Source organism: Ambystoma mexicanum, chromosome 6q, assembly GCF_040938575.1.
Source record: "Ambystoma mexicanum isolate Mex_15411 chromosome 6q, UKY_AmexF1_1, whole genome shotgun sequence".
Taxonomy (NCBI): domain Eukaryota; kingdom Metazoa; phylum Chordata; class Amphibia; order Caudata; family Ambystomatidae; genus Ambystoma; species Ambystoma mexicanum.
In genome coordinates, this window is record NC_090937.1 from 869685792 (window position 1) to 869705215 (window position 19424).

General features: G+C 44.6%; 1 protein-coding gene across 1 annotated transcript in view; it reads left to right on the forward strand.

Annotated features, from left to right (window-relative positions):
- The window catches only part of ANXA10 (annexin A10), a 330211-nt gene that overhangs the window by 149482 nt on the left and 161305 nt on the right, over positions 1 to 19424 (forward strand). The window contains exon 7 of the mRNA XM_069630205.1: positions 14663 to 14742. Coding sequence (XP_069486306.1) covers positions 14663 to 14742 — 80 coding nt within the window. The remainder of the gene's footprint in view (positions 1 to 14662; positions 14743 to 19424) is intronic.

The following is a 19424-nucleotide window of genomic DNA, read 5'->3' on the forward strand; positions in this document are numbered from 1 at the left end:
AGAGCACTGGTCCTCTATAAATTGGACTATTGCAGCGCACTCTACCTAGGTACCAATAAGTGAAACTTGAGTAATCTTTAAGTACTGCAAAATAATGTGCTTAGATCTGCCTTCAATATACCGAGATCCCACAACATATCAGAAACCAGACGTAATGTTCGCTGACTCTCGATTAAAAACAGGATCTCCTTCAAAACTCTCACACTTACCCACAAGTGCCTATCCAACTCAGCCCCTAAATATCTCACATATAGATTTACCAAAAACCAACCTGACCAGCCTACCAGAGCTGCTCAACTACATTGCATCAGAGTCCCGAGATTTAATTTACAAAACTCTGGGGGTAGTAGCTTCCCCGTCCTGGCATCCAAATTATGGAACTCCATACCCATTGACCTAAGAATTGAACCTTCATTGCCCCATTTCAGGAATCATGTAAAACATTGGCCCACCACTCAGGAGAATCAATAAACGTATCCGCCCGAGACTTACTAAATGGTTCCCACCTTTACTGTACATACAACTGTATTGCTGACTTATGCTCCACCATTTATTTTAAAATTATCTGTCTGCTTTTTTTGTATTTACTGTGTCGTTGTATGCAACCTTTTTTTCTGCCTACCACACTGGTACTTGTATTATATTGTGTCTAGACATTGTAACCATTTATTGTAACATTGTAACATTGTTAATGTAATTGTAACCATTGTAATGACATTGTAACCATTTATTGCAACATTGTTATGTTTCTTAAGCAACGTGACCAGTTACCTGAGGGTCAGGTGCTCTATACAAATAAACAATTCAATTCAAAAGATGACCAGAATAAAAGGTGGTCAAATGTGAAAAGGTCAAATATTTTCGACCAAGTAGACCTAAACTGTTTATGGGCTTACCAAGTGAGATGATGTTGGAGGTAAACATGAGTGGGCCCTGAGAAAGTCACACTTGGAGATGGACAGGGGTCAAAGGTGTTCAAGAGGTTGGAGAATAAATGCTCAGAAAGGTAATGGGCAAAAGAGGAAGTGTTTTGAATACCAAGGTGAAGAGGGCAAGGAGAGAGGAGCGATGTTTAACAGTGTCAAAGGCCACTGATAGAACAACCAGACTGAGGATGAGATGAGAGTTCGGAGTCATGAGCAGTGGGAAGGAACTTAGAGATGTGCGTCAGTGCCATTTCTATAAAGTGACAGCTGTGGAACAAACATTTAGAGGTGTCATACAAATCATGTACTGCAAGGTAGGTGGTGATCTGATTAAATACCACACGTTCTGGAACTTTGGAGCAGTGGAAGTAAAGGAAGATAGGGCAATAATTGCCAGGGTAATTAGGTCATCATAGGGAGCATTTAGGCTGAGCCAAATAACCATGTTTTTAGCTTCTGCCGGAAAGCAAGCAGGTTGGGGTAGATCGTAGGAATTCTGGGGGTAGATTATGTAACAGAGTGGACAGGAGTGAGAAACAATTGCCACCAATAGGGGAGTTCAGACAGGAGGGAAACACAAGCAGATTAGCCGTGGGTAAGAAAAGATATTGACAGGACCAATAGCGCAGCAGTTTGGAATCCAAGAAAAGTGGGCAATATTAGTGTAGCATTTTAAAAATGAGTCAGAAGAGCATTAATTGTATAGGTTGGCAACAAGCAGCCAATGAAGGGCATGAAGGAACAGAGAAATGTGTTACAATTAGCAAAGAACCATTACAAAGCTAGTAGTAGTGTTTTGAATAACCAGGAGTCTGGGAATAATTAGTGAGACCAAGAAAGATAGAGTTGCAGTATTCAAGACCACTGCATACAAATCTATTGACAATGATAGAATGAGTGGGAAAAGTGAAACAATTGAAAGTCCTTCTCAGGAGGCACAGCTGGTGAAAGCAGTGCTAAGCCACATTCCTGATATGAGAAGCCAATGACACACTGTAGTAAATTTGTGAACCTACATTTCTCACTATTGAGACAGGGGGACACCCAGGCTCTCAAGCAAACATGTTGGAAACCAAAGGTCAGGATTTATGCACGGCAAAATGATTTCAGATTTAGAGCCATTCAATGTGAATATTGGGTGGCACATCCGTGATTGTACCGATGAGAGCTGTCAGAAAGGACGATGAGATCCCTATATAGGCACACAAAAAATGGTTTGGGTGTCACCGGGATACACAAAAACATGGAAATCAAATGACTCAATAAAGGATGCCAAAAGAAAAACATAAATATTACATGAGTACAAAATAACAACCTGAGGGACACCACACTATAATGGTGGCCATTCAGAATTTAAAGGGGATACAGGTACTGCTTGGACTAGACCACTTAGAAATTAGCAAATCAATTGCAGTCAAGTCAGAATGGAAAGAAGGTAAGGAAATTGCTTGGAATACGTCACTCAGCAATAAACAAATCAATTCAGTGCAAGGCCTATAATACCTAAGGAAAGAAGGTTGAAGATAAGCAGCTGATGTTCGACTTTATCAAAGGTTGATGATACATTTAACAAAATCAGGGTGCATTGATCCGCCTCCGCCATATTCTTTTTCTATTAGTCAAAAACACTAAGGGTTCACTTTCCATACTGGGAGAAATCTAGGCGTTTACCTGACCTTGGCTAGGTAGGGAGTCAGAGGCTCAGGTTTCAACTTCTGTTTGCATAACAAGGAGATAAGAGTAAGGGAGGGAGAAAGGAGTGGAAACCATGATATTGAAGTTTAGAAATGAGTGGTCAGATTATCAGTGATCAATAGTTATGATGGAAGTGATGAGGGGGGTGATAGGGCCATAAGGTCCAGGATGTTAGCATGGATATGGGTCAGTTGATCATGGTGGGAAGTCAATTAGTGGTAAAATATTAGGGATACAAGATGAAGTTTGTTGGTGGTGGACATTTTAGGAAGGTTAAAGTCTTTGAAGAGGGCAATAGGGGAATCAATGGCAAAGTGATTGAATAGACAATCTCAATTGGAGACAAAAGTGTAGAATGGACAGGAAGGCCTGTAGGTAAGGATGGTGAGGGGGTGTAAGCAAGGAGTTGATTAGCAGATGTATCCAAATAGGAGAGGCTGCATGGAAGAAGGGGATGAGAGGGTTAGCTTTGTTGACCCAGAGTCAAATTTCACCACCTCCTACAGACTGGAGAGAGAAGGAGAAAGTTTCAGCATCACCATGAATGGTAACAAGAGCGGTTCGGTCATTGGTGGAATCCCTGTCTCAGTGATCACCATGACCAAGGCTGGGATTAAGAGTATCAAAGTGGCCAGTGAGAAAGGACTTATTTTTGTGTAGAGATATGTCATTCTAGAACCCAAGAGTGAGAGTAGTAGATGGGAATAAAGGGATGAGGGAGCAAAAGGGGGTTGGAAGGCAACACAAGAGGGATAGATTAGAGTGGAGTGAGATACCCTGAATGTCTTTTGTGAATGGTGCATAATAAATGAATGAAGCAAGACAGGGAAGGGAAGGTGGAGATAAGATGAGGGTGTGGCATGCTATGTGGAGTATTTTTGATATACTACATCTATACATACCATGTGCTAGGTTATTTTCATTGCTCATTATTCCACTGGTCAGGGATACCAACCAAAGTAAAGGCCAGACATCTTTTAACATGTAATATACATAGAAAATAATGGATAGCATGTGCAATATTAACAAAGTTACTCACTGTAGTGACTACCTTACTCCTAGTCCATAGTCCCCTTTCCTCCATATTTTTGGGACATTCCGTCCTGTGGGACGGGACCAGAGCACTTTTGTAAAAAAGCATCAAATTGAAAAATGTGTCCTTCTTCTCTTTTTACGTGGGGTACCGCACGTGGCAGTAACCCTTCCTCCTTAGCTCCACCCCACACATCGCCTTTCAGTCCTTTTCTATCGCCAGGTCTGAGACCATTTAAGCAATAATAGAGGATATTTATTAGACGGCGGGTGGGCATATGGAGGAAAGGGGACTATGGACTAGGAGTAAGGTAGTCACTACGGTGAGTAACTTTGTTATACTCCTACGTCCCGTCCCCTTTCCTCCATACTTTTGGGAGATTACCAAGCACTCCTCACAGGAAAACGGGTGGATGGAACTCCTTTACTCAAAGTGCCCAAACTGAGCGTCGGCTCTGGAGTTCAGGTCTAAGCAGTAATGCTTACAAAAAGCTGATGGGGAAGCCCACGTAGCTGCTCTGGCAATGGTTTCCCAGGGAACATATTTCTGGAAGGCAACAGCAGCTGCCTTGCCCCACACAAGATGGGCATGAATTCCCTTTGGAGGCTGAAGGCCCTGGACGGTATACGCCTCTGAAATACAGGAAGAAATCCATTGGGAGATAGTTGCTTTCGAGGCCGGCTTGCCTTTTGGGTCTCTGAAGGTCACAAAGAGCTGGGAAGAGCTCCTCGGTTTGGATTTTCTGTCCAAATAAAACTTTAGAGCTTGTCTGACATCCAGATTATGCAATACACTCTCGGCATCTGAGGCCAGGTCTGGAAAGAAAATGGGTAAAGAAATAGACTGATTCAGATGAAAATCAGATACTATCTTTGGAAGGAAAGAGGGGTTGGTCCGGATGACAACCTAATCCTTGTGAAAGGTGAGGAATGGATGTTCTACAGACAAGGCCTACACGCCTTGCTGAAGTCACCGCAATTAGAAAGGCCATTTTCCATGAAAGGAACTTCAAGTCCACCGTAGCCATAGGCTCAAAGGTTTATGGAATAAGGCAGTGAGGACCACATTCAATTCCCACTTTGGATGCGGGTTGCGCACCGGTGGATAAAGATGTAATAGACCTGCAAAGTGTCTTTTAATGATAGGGTTTGTCAATGAAAAAGAACAAGAGTCCGTGGACGGGTAAGCAGCAATAGCCGACAAACAAGTCCTACAAGACAAGACATGTATGCCTGAAGATGCCAGATGAGAAATGAATGACAGGAATGTGTCGATGGTAGCCTCTCTGGGCTCCAGCTGCTTATCTAAACACCAGTGACAGAAACGGAGCCATTTGCTCCTATACTGAGACCTCGTCAAAGGTTCTCTAGCCGCATGGATAATATGCATATTATCCGGGGACAAGTTGAAAGTTTCTAAAGATTTGAACTCAGGCACCAGGCCGCCAAGCTGAATGATTGTGTGGAGGGGTGCCACAACTGCTGATCGCTCTGGTGAAGCAGGTCGGGAATCAGCGGAAGCCTGATCAGTGAGCAGACTGACAGATGCTGAAGCTCCGAAAACCAGAATCTGGCTGGCCACCATGGGGCAATGAACAGGATAGTACAATTCGCTGGGTTCCTGAGCTTGCATAGCGCCCGGTGAATCAGAGGAAGAGGCGGGAAGGCGTAGGCCCTCATGTTGTGCCACAGAATCTCGAAAGCATCCCCCAGGGAAAAAGCCAGAAGCATAAAGAGGAAGTTTCCTGTTTGATGACGTCGCAAAGAGGTCCACTTCTGGAGTACCCCAATGGCAAAAAAGGTTGGAGAGGATCTCTGTGTTCAGCTCCCACTCGTAGCTGACTACCGCTCATCAGCTGAGAGAGTTTGCAGTCACATTCAGCTGACCCGGAATGTGCACTGGCAGCAGCCAAACACCATGCTGAATGGCCATTCCCAAATCTGAATGGCTAGATCTACAAGGGGAGGTAACCTGGAACCCCCCTGCTTGTTGATGTAGAACATAGATACTGCATTGTCGGTGCGGATGCGGACCACTTTGTTCACAATCACTGGCTTGAAAGCTTTGAGCACCAGGAAAATCACCAGAAGCTCCAGATAATTTATGTGAAATTGTCTGTCATGTGGCGACCACAGGTCGAAAACCTGAAGATGATCCATCGTTGCGCCCCACCTGATTAGGGAGGAGTCTGTCATAATGGTCGTTTGAGGGGAGGACTCCTGAAAAGGAGCACCCACCGACAGATTGCTGAAAGACCTGTCATCATGCAGGTTGGGACCAGAATCATTTTGGTATCAGGATCCACTGCCTTAAGCCAGTCGCATCTTGAGACGAGCAAGGGGAAGAGCAAGCACACATGAGGCCTTGAGGCGTAGAAGCCTCTGGAACCACCAGGCCAACATGCTCTCTGACTGGATGAAAACTTGATACGTGGTGAACAGATCCGCCATCCTGTCCACAGTCAGGTACACCCTGCAGTCGATTGTGTTCGAACGGAAACCCAGGAATATCAGGTCCTGAGAGATCGTCATGGAGGATTTCCGCCAGTTCACCGACAGCCCAAGGCCAAACAGGAGCTGAAGGAGAGACTGAAGATTACTCGAGGCTTTCACTGGACAAGGACTGCGCAGAAGCCAATCATCCAAATATGGATACACATGAATACTCTGCAGCCTTATAAAAGCTGCGATGACCAACATCATCTTCGTGAAGACACACAGCGTTGAGCTGAGACCAAAAGAGAGCACTCGAAATTGGAAGTGCTCCTCTCCCAGGGAGAACCGCAGATATTTCCGATGCAGGCTCCAAAATCATGATATGCATATGCACGTCCTGAAGGTCCACACCAGTGAGCCAGTCGCCCTTCTGAAGAGAGGACTTTATTTGGCAGGGCGTAATCATCTTGAATTTCTCTTGGGGGAGAGAAAGGTTGAACTGGGAAAGCCTGATTGGGTTTGAGAACCCTGAACAGATGAGAATAGAAGCCCTCCCCTCGTTCCCCTAGGGTAAAAGGTTCCACCACCCTGAGATGTAGAAGGTTCTGGACTTTGGCTCTGAGGGAGGGCGTCCCTGACTGTTGAAAGGGAGGATTGAAGGGTGGGGTTGGGGGCGGGGCAAGCGGAAGCCCGCCCAAGCGATGGACAAAATCCACCGATCGTCGGTGATAGTTTGCCACGCCTCCAGATGAGATAAGATTCGTCCTCCCACCGGAGTCTCTTGCGCCAAAAAATATAATTTTGCAGACTTTTCGGCAGAGAGACTACCTGTCCCTGAAGAGGAGGCTGACAACCGAGAGAAAAATTGACCACGTTGCTGTCTCTGAAGGGAATTACCTGTTGGAGGATCAGCCCTGCGTGACCTGCGGTCCTGGAACCCTCCGAAGCCTGAAGAGGATCGAGGCTGGGATCCAGATCTCTGAGCTTTGACTGGGGGCTTCACTAGCACCGACAGAGACTTGGCAGTTTGCGTGCTCGCCTTAGTCTTTGCAAGCTCATCATCCGTTGAAGAATGAAACAGCTCTTCGCCGTCAAAAGGCAGGTCCAGAACTTTATCTTGGACATCCTTCGAAAACTTTGTTGCATGAAGCCAAGCTTGATGAGAGGTGTCCACCCCGAGCATGAGGCCTCGAGCTGAGGTGTCAACATGGTGCGCAGCAGCCTCCAGAATATCCTGCGCCAACACCCTGGCATCTGATAAACCGCCTTTAAGGTCTTCCAGTCTGTCAATAGGACTGAACTCCTGGAAGTCAGCCAAATCTCTCCACAGTTTCATATTCGCCACTGCCAAAATGAGCTCTGCGTTAGCCTGACGCTATTGCAGCGCAGAGTTGACAAAAAACTTCTTGTCCAAGAAATCGAGCAACTTGTCTTCCTTGGCCAGAACATGAGCCGCAGCTGCGGAGGTCGCACAGGCTGGTTTAGACGGCAGAGTGGCGGCTGCTACCACCTTTCAGGACGGAGCAGGCATGATGCCAAGGCTACTTCCTCGGAGGTGTGAAGCCTGCAATGGGCGTCAATTATTTTATTTATGTGCAGCCCAGAGTGGGGTTTATCCCTGACCTTGCAGGCCTCGGTCAGGACGTCCCTCTGAAGGAACAGGCCGGTGCGCTCCTGTGGAAACAAGGTTAGCACCCCCAAAAGCACCCCTTCCTGTGGAGCAGGTGCCTCAGGTACTGGTATGTCAAGGAGTGACATCATGTCCAGAACCCGTTCGTGGAATGCTCGGACAGAGCGGGGCTGGTACTCACTATCCTGATCTGTGTGAGCGTCGTCTAGCGCATCCAGATCCATCGGCCTGAATGAGACCGGTGTCAAATTGACGTCTCGCTCTGCTGGAGTCTTGTCAACTGGAGACAAGGGAGACAGAGGCGGAAGAGCTGGAGGTGGGCCGGGAAGCAGAGGCGGTGCCGCTGCCGGGGCGACAGGTGCCGTGATTGGAACTGTCGGGGCAGGATGCGGCACCTGAGGGCAAATTTCCCTAAAGAGTCCTTTAAAGTACTCCCTCATGGGATCAGAGTTCATAAGACTATGAAATTTCCCAAAAAAGGCATCCTCTGCCGAGGCCTTAGGCACTGGAGTGGGCAGCGGCCGCTCATGGGGGCATAACCCCACAAATGTAGTGAGGAGGGCTGCCGCCAAGAAGGCCCGCCACCAACCGGGTCTACATAGACCAATGGGGCAGATGTAGAAGGAAGTGAGACCATATGCGGTAGTGGCATCTGCGCGTGCCAGTCATAGGAAGGGCGCAACGGATTCCCACCGTCCCGTGGATAAGGTTGTCCACCAAAAAGAAGGCTCCCAGCACCCGCCTTCGATAGCGTGGGTGTGAGGTAAGAATCCATAATGGCTGCCGTAGACCACGCAGGAAGGCCCACCATTTTGTGAGCATCTGACGAGAACTGCGTCACATGTGGAGATGAGGCAGGTGACTCCACAGACTGGTCAGGGGACTTGATTGAAACTTTAGCCTTGACACAAGGATCCTCAGCAGAGCCGGTACTATGGGGTCTTGGATGTTTACTGGACATCCTTTCCAGTGAATTATCCTAAAAAAGAGGAACCTCAGCAAAGCCGGTAACAGAGGAGTTACGGTCAGTGACCTCTCCCTGTACCCCCTCAACAGAACCGGTAACACTGCGAGCGCGGGAAAGTTGAGGAATCCACCGCACAGACAAGATCTTAACAGGTCTCTCAGTTCTGTTGGTACACACCTTAGCCTTGATAACAGGAACCTCGGAACAGAGTCCGGTCTTAATAGCTCCCTCGAGAGGGGCCTCAAACCGTGATTCGGTACAGAAAGCCTCAATGGAGGCCTCAGGGAGCACCCCAGTGTCTGTGTGGGAAGCTCCAAACTAGGAGACCTCTGAGCAAACTCCGGTACCCAACGCCTCAGCAGGACCATGCTGGCTATTAGCACTTAATTGGTGAACCTCGGATCGTGATCTGGTATAGGCAAGCCTCTCGCGAGAACCCTCCGAGAAAACCCCGGTACGCCTATTAGGCCAGCGAGGCACCTCAGGGGAAATCCTGGTAGCAGAGCTTTTGAAGCCGCTCCCGGACCGGACCTGGAGGACCCTGGGAAGGAGTCACCTTACTGAAAAGTAAGGAATTTACCGGACATCTCTCCTTTCCATTGATGAGCAGCTGAAAATGCGATGGAGGAACTCTCTGGAAGATCTCCTCCCACCGACGAAGACGACGCTGAAGTGCCTGGATCGAAAGGGAGTCGCAGTAGAAACACGAATCCCAACGGTGATCTGGTCCAAGACACTCCAAGCAGAGAGAATGGGGATCTGCCCTAGCGAAGCGACGTTCGAAAGAGGAACAAGCGGCAAATCCTAAACGATCCGGCATAGACCCCGCGTAACCAGAGAAGGACACATTTTTCAATTTCATGCTTTTTTACAAAAGTGCTCCAATCCTGTCCCACAGGACTGAATGTCCCAAAAGTTTGGAGGAATGGGGATGGGACGTAGGAGGATATCTAATATTGGTGATTTGTTAACTTTCACAAGCCATTATTACCATGTCACCTGCAACCCTGCATTGGAAGGTGGGAAAGGGTATGTCAACATGAAATCTGTGTTTCTATTATGAAAACCATTTCATATATAGGAAATTACTTTACAATTAAATGATATACATTTTTATTTTGCGCAAATGCAAGTAAGGTGTGATGTCATTACATCCAACATTAATCAAAAACTTAGGATCAGGCTAAGAATTAATCAGCATTGAACATTTTTGACTTAGATGTATCTGCCTCTTGAAAAATGATATGCCACTGGGGTATTATAGATGAATAGATAGATAGATAGATAGATAGATAGATAGATAGATAGATAGATAGATAGATAGATAGATAGATAGATAGATAGATAGATAGATAGATAGATAGATAGATAGATAGATAGATAGAAACAGACCTTGGAGCAATCTAGAGGAGCAGCACAATGCCTCCTCACAAAAAATATTCCCGCCGCTGATGCTCAACTGGAGCAGGGGCAGGAACGAGCTGTTGCCACTGCATAATAGTATCCTGGCACTGGGACCATAGAACAAGCTGGTGGAAGGGCACTTAGCCGCCATGCTGTATTAGACCGATGCTGAGGTTCAAGTGGAGTGGGGGCAGGACTGGGCTGTTCCTGCTGCACTATATTATCCCAGCACTGGGACCCTGGAGGAAGATGGAGTAAGAGCACTATGCTGCCATGCAATATTAGCACTGTGCTGAGGCTCAAGAGGAGCGGAGGCAGGAGCGGGCTGTTGCCTCTGCACTATAGTATCATGTGAGACGAATCCAAGGAAATCGTCAGCTCTTCCCAATGGAGGCTACCTCTATGGGACTACAGAGATGAGCCTGGTATGCTTACCAAAGCTACGGGACAGGGTAAGCGGGATCCCTCAAGAGGTGACTCCCTCTTAGGGGACACGAAAAACCCAGAGAGGGGTATAAGTCACAATCTCTCCATAGATACCAACACCTTAATGGAATATGCAGGTGTTAGGGTGTTTGAAACTACTATAAAATCCTCTAACATTAGCTGACTCAGTGTCTGACCCATGCACTTCCCATTATCCAAAGGAGACATGGAAAACAGCAGTGACACGAGAAAACCAACCCCCTAGAGGAGTATCATTGGAAGAACCAATCAAGAGTGGGCTTCCATGAACCCTGCAGAGTTCATCAAAGAGTTCAACAGAGTTCAACAAAGCCAACGCATCCACAAGAAGTGTGGTCGGTAAGGGAGAAAGAATGCCATAGGTGGCATCACACCCAATGGTGTGCACTAGTGAAGTGCAGCCAGGCACGGCACGCAAGTAGCCAGAAGCATCCCAGCCCACAGGGAGGATGAATATGAAGTACCTTGTAGGGCTCAGGGAAAGCCCCAACAAGAGGTCACCTGCCCAACCCCACACTGAGAAAGTAGAGGAGAGGAACCGCCGATGGTCGGCGTGCAGTTCAGGTGACGAGGTGCTCAGCAAGAGGTGGGCCTAGCAGACTTCATCTTTGTGGCACTCAGTCCACGCAGGTACTCAGGTATGCAGTGTCTCCACTGTATCACACTTCCCGAGTAGTGACTCTGAATATAGCATTAAAGGCCTACTAGCAAGCTCCAACTTAATACATCAAAGACCGAGATCATAGTGTTCAGCCCAGAAAATGTATTAAGAGACTTCCATGCAATTACTCCATGTCCTGCCATGTTGAATGCTGCAACCTCCTTTTCATGTAAGGTCAAAAACATAGACTGTGTATGGCAGGCTTCTTTGAGCTGTAACGCTCATGTTTCAGAAGTCGTTAGATCCGTTTTCTATCAACTTAGGCTCTTAAAATCCATCTTGCCATATGTCTCTGAATCCGATCGTGCTTTGGTTGTGGGCAGCATGGTAAACTCCGGACTTTATTACTGTGGTGTCCTTCCTACTGGAGCATCAGAGAGTCCCAGAATGCTGCTGTTAGACTGGTTTTTAATATGTAAAAAAAAAAACTACTAATTTCAAATATCAGAAGTTGCATTGGCTGCCTGTATGGAATCAGATTGAATTTAGACTCCTGTGCCTAATACACACATTTATACAAAGTGTGGCACCAAGCTATCTGGTCTCTAAAATCAGGCTTTATCATCCATCGCGTTCGCTTCACTGGACTGGAAAAAATGTATTGGTTGTCCCTCCCTCTCATTTTGTTTCTCGGGGTGACTGATGTTTTTCCATCAGGGGGACTTCAGTGGTCGAAGTGGGCGGGAGCGGTGCTCCTCTACTTCTTTTAATTAAGTTTTACTGTTACTATCCTTTTATTTTAAAAAGAAACTGTTCCGGAACGGTTTCGTTTTCAAATAAATGTGTAGGAAGCAGTTGAAACTTGCACTTTTAGTGCCTTGCACTGAACGTTACCCTAAACAGCAGGCACATGTGTTTAGGGGGTTGGACTGTGCGTGGGAGCGTGCCTGGCAATGGGGTTTGTGGGGAGCGCTGCAGGCCAGTAGGGAACATTGTTCCACTACTTCTTTCCATACACTTCGACCACTGGACTTGCCTCTGGAATGCACTACCAGCTGATTTACGGAATCTATCCTTTATTGTCTTCTTGCGAAAAAAATGTAAGATACATCTCTTCAGTCATTTTTCCTGTGTTTCTCTCTGGCAATGTTTTAAGGTGTCATTGGAATTGAACATCTGCGCTTGGATGCAGGTTCCTGCTCGGTTCTGTAAGGATACGTGTGTTATAAATTATAAATCAAATCAAATCACTTGGAGCTTATGCCTATATTATCAACTAACCTTTTTATGAATTGGGGCCATTGCAATGTGACACGTGGGGCGGGGTGGTTCAATGAAAGGTGGAGATCAACCAAAGGGGCTCTTCTGTCCCTCTTATAATCTCGTATAGTGAAAGAGGAGAAATTGTGAAATCTCGGGCCGAATATAAGAAGGCCATCACTGAGCGAAAAATATAGCAATACGGGGATGCCTTGGAAAATCTCTGTGTAGCAGCTGTTCAATCCAATCTGAGGATTTTCTGGGAGCTTGTAAACAACGTGCGAAAACTTAAGCTGATCAAAATCCTATTAGCACTAACGTTTCAGACTCTGTTTGGGGCATTTTTCAACCTTCTATGTACGTAAGAATATTCACATCTCTGAAAATGGATTTGATCTATAACATTGTGCATGTCCACAATCATATGCACATGTCCTGAAATCTTAACAGCTTTTCAAAAACAGAAATGGTCTTTAGAATAATTGTGGGCACCTTTCTTGCTTCATATTTTGAACCATATGATTGCACAGTGCAATTTCCCTCAGTCCTGGCAACAAGCCATTAAATATCGTATTTTCAAAAAGAGTAAAAGGGATTCCCCAGTAGCGAGCAAACACAATTCTGTACTTGATTTGCTGCTTTAAAAGTTTGGTAGAGTGCTCCTTGTACATTTGCAAGAACGTGTAGATAATGTTAAAATACTATCTGTTTAGCTGGGATTCAAGGAAGGCTTGGGTTTAGCGAACACTTGCTAAACTTATATTCTATTTATTTGAAAAAGGAAAAACTATGTCTTGCCTTCATGGACCTTAGTGCAGCCATCAATCAAGTTAACAGAAGGCCTTCTGTCAGTGTCTAAAGGACATGATTTGCCAGGAAGATTTGATATGCCTATTGATTTGTTTACATAATTTCCATGAAGCATCTGTTCATTCTGGTAGCGACAGCCATTGTACTCCTTGGTTTTCTCTCCATAGTCAAGTCAGGTAAGACTGTGCCTCAGCCCCCTTACCTTTTAAAATGTATATTAATGGTATGACTGAGCATTTACATTTTGCAAAGTGGGTGTACCCCATTTTGGCTGCAAGTTCATTCCGGTTTTGGCTAAAGATGACTACACGATCCTGGTGGCTCAGACAACTCTGTCTTTGCAGACATTTATTGTTGATTATACTGAATTAATGCATGTTCTTGACCTGAGTGTGAACATAACTAAGTCTGCTGTGATGGTGTACTCCCCAGGACAAAAGTCTAACAATAAGAGAATTCAATTTATTTTGGGTAAATGATAAGTAGGTGCTGGTAATTCATTCGTATGAACATCTGCGAATTAGTTTCTCCACCAGTTTTAATGGTAAAACACTGATAGAAAAACAAGCAGCTAGAATGCTGCAGGCGAAAAGTCTATACCTCTCTTTGCTAGAATGTGGAAGGAACAACCAGTTCTGTTGCTCTTAGGGGTGCATAGGGCCAATTCGGAAGCTGTCGCAAAGGATGCAGCTAGAATCTGGGGATTTTTGTATATGCCACTACTGGGAACACAGGAAAACAGTTCCTTTAAGAATATTTAAGGCTTCCACCCTTCAGCACCTAATTACGCAGCTCACATGAAACTCAACAAGTCATTGTTCCGAGGAAGTGTTAACGTTTTAGCCACTTGTACTGGCATTATAACGAAGAAGAGCTTGAATCATATCCTAAGTACAAAGGATATTTCTCTAACTCTACCGTGGCTGCCTCACATTAAACAATGCTTGTCTAATGTTAATGCATTTACTTACTTCTCTAATCCAAATGCTATCACGCCCGATGTATTAATAGCCTCAAGCATTGTTTGTTAACAAGGAGTATTATGGGCAGAGAAACTAGATAGCTCATGAAACTTTTTAACCGACAACGATTGAGTGTACATTTGCAGTGTATGTTATTCGACATCCTGTTCTTAATTCAGGGGTACGTGTATTAACATGGAACTAGTGTCATCTACATTTGTTTGTACATTTTAATGTATTAGTATTTGAAAGAAATCAATTGCACATTCTTTTTATAATCGTGTTTTTTTGGTATATATTATCTTGTATGGTTTTATGAAAGTTTGCCCTGAAATAAACTGTAACGACTGGCTGACTAATATGTGACCTGCATTTCAATCATTTTCAATTTCACTACGCTACTTTGACCAACCGTGTTTACCCATTTCAAAAACGCATGCTAATGTTAATTAAAATGTGACCTTTTCTCCTCAGAGTACAACAGTGACTTACAACAAGACGTATCATCTGAGACATCCGGGCATTTCAGGGATGCACTCATGAACTTGGTGCAGGTAAACACAAGCTTTCCGGCATTGCTATATAGCTATACAAATATTTAAATACACTAAACAAATAGTTTTGCCTTGTAGATACCTGTGGCAATGTTAACAATCCACAAGTCTACTTAAACAGTATGTGCATCAATTTGGTGACATTAAACATGGCATTTAAAATGCACAATGTATATACACGCGCACAAAGGTATAATTCATATTGTGAAATTACATATCATAAATGTATATTGCTAGACTGCTACACCTGCGTATTGATCTTGATGTCACATTTGACTCAGATATATTTATTTAAGTTGAATTGTGCGTGCCATAGTATTACTTGTAAAACCGCAGCTTAGTCCCAGATACCTTCTCGTGTATTAAAGTATGTGAATAATTGCTTCAGTTACTTTTTTTCTTCAAATTGTATGTATTAATGTATATGAAAAAGCGCAAGTAACAACTGCCAAACATCTCAAGCCCATATTCTGAACTTGACACACTTAAGGTGCTAAACAGCACGATTCACTGCTGCAAAAGAGGCCGCCCAGGCTCCACTGGTATATTCAAATGGGCCTCGTAGAGCACGACAGTGCACTGTGTGGACTGCACCTGTTTTTAGTTGTAACGGGCGCAATCCAATTCATGTAAAATAAGGGCACATTTGTTATTTTACAAAAATGCTGCTGAGAACACAGTTCCTATACACCAAAGTGAGCAGCTTCAACCTTGCAGGATGTTGAAGCTGCTTACTTTGGTGTATAGGAAAGTGTTCATATACACCTGTGTGGTGTAGATGAACCCTTTCATTTAAAGTGAGCAGCTTCAACGTTGCAGGATGGTGCATTTGGTGTATTTGGTGTAAATGAAAGTGTTCATATACACCCGTGCAGTGTATATGAACACTTTCCAAAGCGAGCAGCTTCAACGTTGCAGGATGCAACGTTGAGCAGCTTCAACGTTGCAGGATGCAACGTTGAACGGCTTCAACGTTGCAGGATGCAACGTTGAAGCTGCTCGCTTTGGTGTAAATGAAAGTGTTCATATACACCCGTGTGTTGTATAGGAACACTTTCATGTACACCAAACAAGGCTTCTTGTGGCACTCCTCCAGTTTAACGACACCAAAAGGATAACGTATATGTGCGCTAGTTTAGCGCACATATTAAACTGGCAGAGTGCCGCAAGAATAGCCTTCCAAAAAGCCAGTTTACGAATGTGGCGGTTGCTAGGTTGGTTTCCAACCCATCCTAGCAACAGCCACATGTATTCCGAAAGTGGCCCATTCCTTCCGACTTCGGAAGAATGCGCCACCTTCAGAATAGGTCTTAAGTACCGAAAAGGTTGTTAACTCTTTTAACGTCCTTTTCGGTACTTAACACCTTGATGAGAATACGGGCCTCAGTATAGAATAAGCCATAATTAGCATGCAAAAGAACCCACATTTTGCATCCTATTAGCTCCAGCATATTAGTATTAAATGTTCAATTTGTCTTATCCCTGGTGACATAAATAATAGTCAAACTAACCATGTAATTCAGTGGCAGAGTGCCAATTTTCTTTTCACTAACAATAACCTAAAAACCAACAAAGACATAAACAAGCAGCTCATTTACACATATATATGCAAGTAATCTACATCAACATCACATAGTTACCCAGAGAGTTAATATCAATTGAGATGAGAATAACAAATGAGAATTCCTCAGTTGATTCCTATAATCATAATACCTCCCATGCATTTCACTGAATGAGCCCCATGTATCCAGACAGTAGTAATATGTTCTATTCATCTTCTAATATATCACTTTCTCAAATAGTTGTAATCCAGTCATCTATTTGTGGCTTTTACCTTGTTTTCCAGACATTCAATATTTGTGTTTTGCTTTTACTAGTGCCTTGTTGAACCAACTATTTTGACTTTTATTAGCATCAAAGATATTCATGTCGATAAAACGTATGACCTGGGACGGATATCTTATCGAACAGTTCCTTACAAACTAATGAATTCTATCTAGAACTGCAGACCGGAATCCGCTAACTCTTAGACAACTTTTGGACAACTCCAAATCATGTGATATGAGGAACCTCTACTACCGCACCCCTTGCATCCATCATTCTCCAATAATGCCAATGCTTTCATTCTTCTTGGAGTCCATTCAAACGATGTATTATTACTTTCTGCTGAATTAGTCATATCACCCACCTATTTTGCTCGTACACCATCCTATTGTGTAATACGTATGATCTTTTCAGGTATGAATTGGAAAAGTGAATAACATTCTAGGAGGATTGTCAAATAACCTACATAAAGCTGCCTTGTCTTCTGAAGGAAGAGTTAACATTTCCATTCTCTGCGTCATTACTTCCTGGAGAGATAGATACCTTACTGGTTGCTATCCCCCTGAGTGAAATCTATCAACTAGTGCATCTATGGGAACACTTGCACCTCCCTCTTCCATAATATCCCCAGCTCACCCTTTGCTATCCAGCATTTCCAATATGACATTCTATTCTCTGCTAGTAACGCTGGGCTATGCCACAAAGATGCCTCTTTCTGAAAATACATATTTTGGCCATGCTGCTTCAACCATGAAATTAATATTTCTCGTCTGACTGTGTTTGTTGGAAGAACTGGTCCTGCATGAGGAATCTTACTGATCAGGTACAGATTCTCTAACATCGGCAGAAGAACTATTTGAGCCTCTACATTTAGCCATGGGGAGAGTTCGCTGGATCCTCTCTTAACTAATATGCTGTTTTATTTGGAAGAACATTTTCATAATATTATTCAAGACCTGGGTACCCAAATCCTACTTTCTTGGCGCGACGAGCTAGGGCACAGCAAGGAATTTTCAGGGCCTTACCTTCTCTCCATAAACAACTCTGCCTTTTCAATTTTTAAGTATTGTCATTGCTTCAGTGAAATCTTGATCCAATAGTACACCTCATTTGAACTATCTAACACAGTGGTGCAATGACCCAACAAGGAGCACACATCCAAATAGAACCCTAGGACTAGACAACATCTCCAGGAGCTATGCATGGGTACCTGGATCCTGCACAATCATTCCTGTACTCCACAGATGCCCCCTGTCACCACACACACTGTTTCTTTGCACATCCAACCCCCACAGTCACTGACCCACCCATGGTCCCTGTACATGTACAGGAACCATGCATAGGACCCAATTCCCTCCTACCTGGATGTGCCTTTGTTTCTGTTCCTGCACCTCCCTCTAGAGAGAAGGTGGCACCGTGCCTTGCCATCATGCTTCCTTTAGCAGGGCCACTTTCCCTAGTGACGCAGACACACTCACAGACACACACATGCCACCATGTTTTCTACTGTATGAGATGCACAGTACCTGGAAAGGGCCACAAGAAGGAGCAAACCCACAAAGATGCAAATAGCTTTTTGACACGCTGAGGAGCTATACATGGGGCCCTGTTCCTTAAAAACTACCTCACTAGTGATTTTTGTTCCTGTTCCAGCACCAAATCCCTCTCCCTATAGAAATGAGGTTCCAGTTGTAGTGGTCAGGTGAAAGGGTGTAACGGTGCACCGCTATAATTAGCTTCATTTAGTTGTCAAAACCCTTGCTGTTTTTTATACTGGTTTACCATGAATTGTGAACATCTATGCAGAAAGTCTGTTTGCGAGGGCACAGTGGCTTTGACCTTGCAGACTGAGAGGCGGCATGAATGCGCTCAGATGCCCTTGTCAGGCAGGTGAACGCGTGGGAGACGGGAGACAAGAGAGCAAAGCATATCGGCCCAGGGCTCCACTCGCAGAGTCAAAGGTATGAACACTTTACTTTTTGGCCAACTTACCTGCCGCTGCCTCATGTCCTTTAGTACTGAGTTATTTTCTTTCCGATGAAAGTAAAATACATAAAAAAATAAACACTTCACTTTAAAGAAGACTACATCGGGAGGATAGCTCAAGGGCAACGCGCTCGCCTTGGAAGCAAGACACGCCTGTGCAAGGCAGGTTCGATCCCCGAGTCCATGCTTAGGAACCTCTGGGTATTAAGTACGTGATAAATAACCAGTTAACATTATCATGGGCACTGCAGAAAGAGGCCTCACGAGGAGGGAGGAACACGGGATGGCAAATGACGTTGTTCGGAGTGTACTGTTGTAAAGAGAACGTTATATTGTTGCTTAATGTATTCTTCTACAGGAAAGTGAGACAGAGGAGCCAGCAGGCCTGCTGCATACCAACGACCATGCATGCAGCACCTTAAAGATATACATTTTTCCAAGGCCCGCGGATCTGAAGTACACATTGCAGCATGCCAAAATATCGACTGGTGCTGTGTTGCCAGCTGCTTTTTTTGGGCTGTGGTAGAAAAACAAAGGCCAGTGCAGTGACAGTTTTGTCAGTGATCAGTGTGGAAATTGGACTCTTAATAACAGCCTTCCCACAGGTGAATGCTAGGCAAAGTGCAGCTGGCCTGTGCTGCATGTAGATGTGAAGAATTGGACTATTGTCTGCAGACAAACCTAAAAGGGGTTGTTTGCCTCCCTTCACCAGACCACTGCATAGTAGTATAATGGATTGAGGGGCTCTGAGCAGTCTGTTAAAAGTTAACACCGATCAGACAAGTCCACTCCTTCTGACAAAGGCTTTTTTTGTTACCAACAACCCTGAGTTATATGGTGTTTGGGTTCCTTTAAATGACATGTGTCTGCAT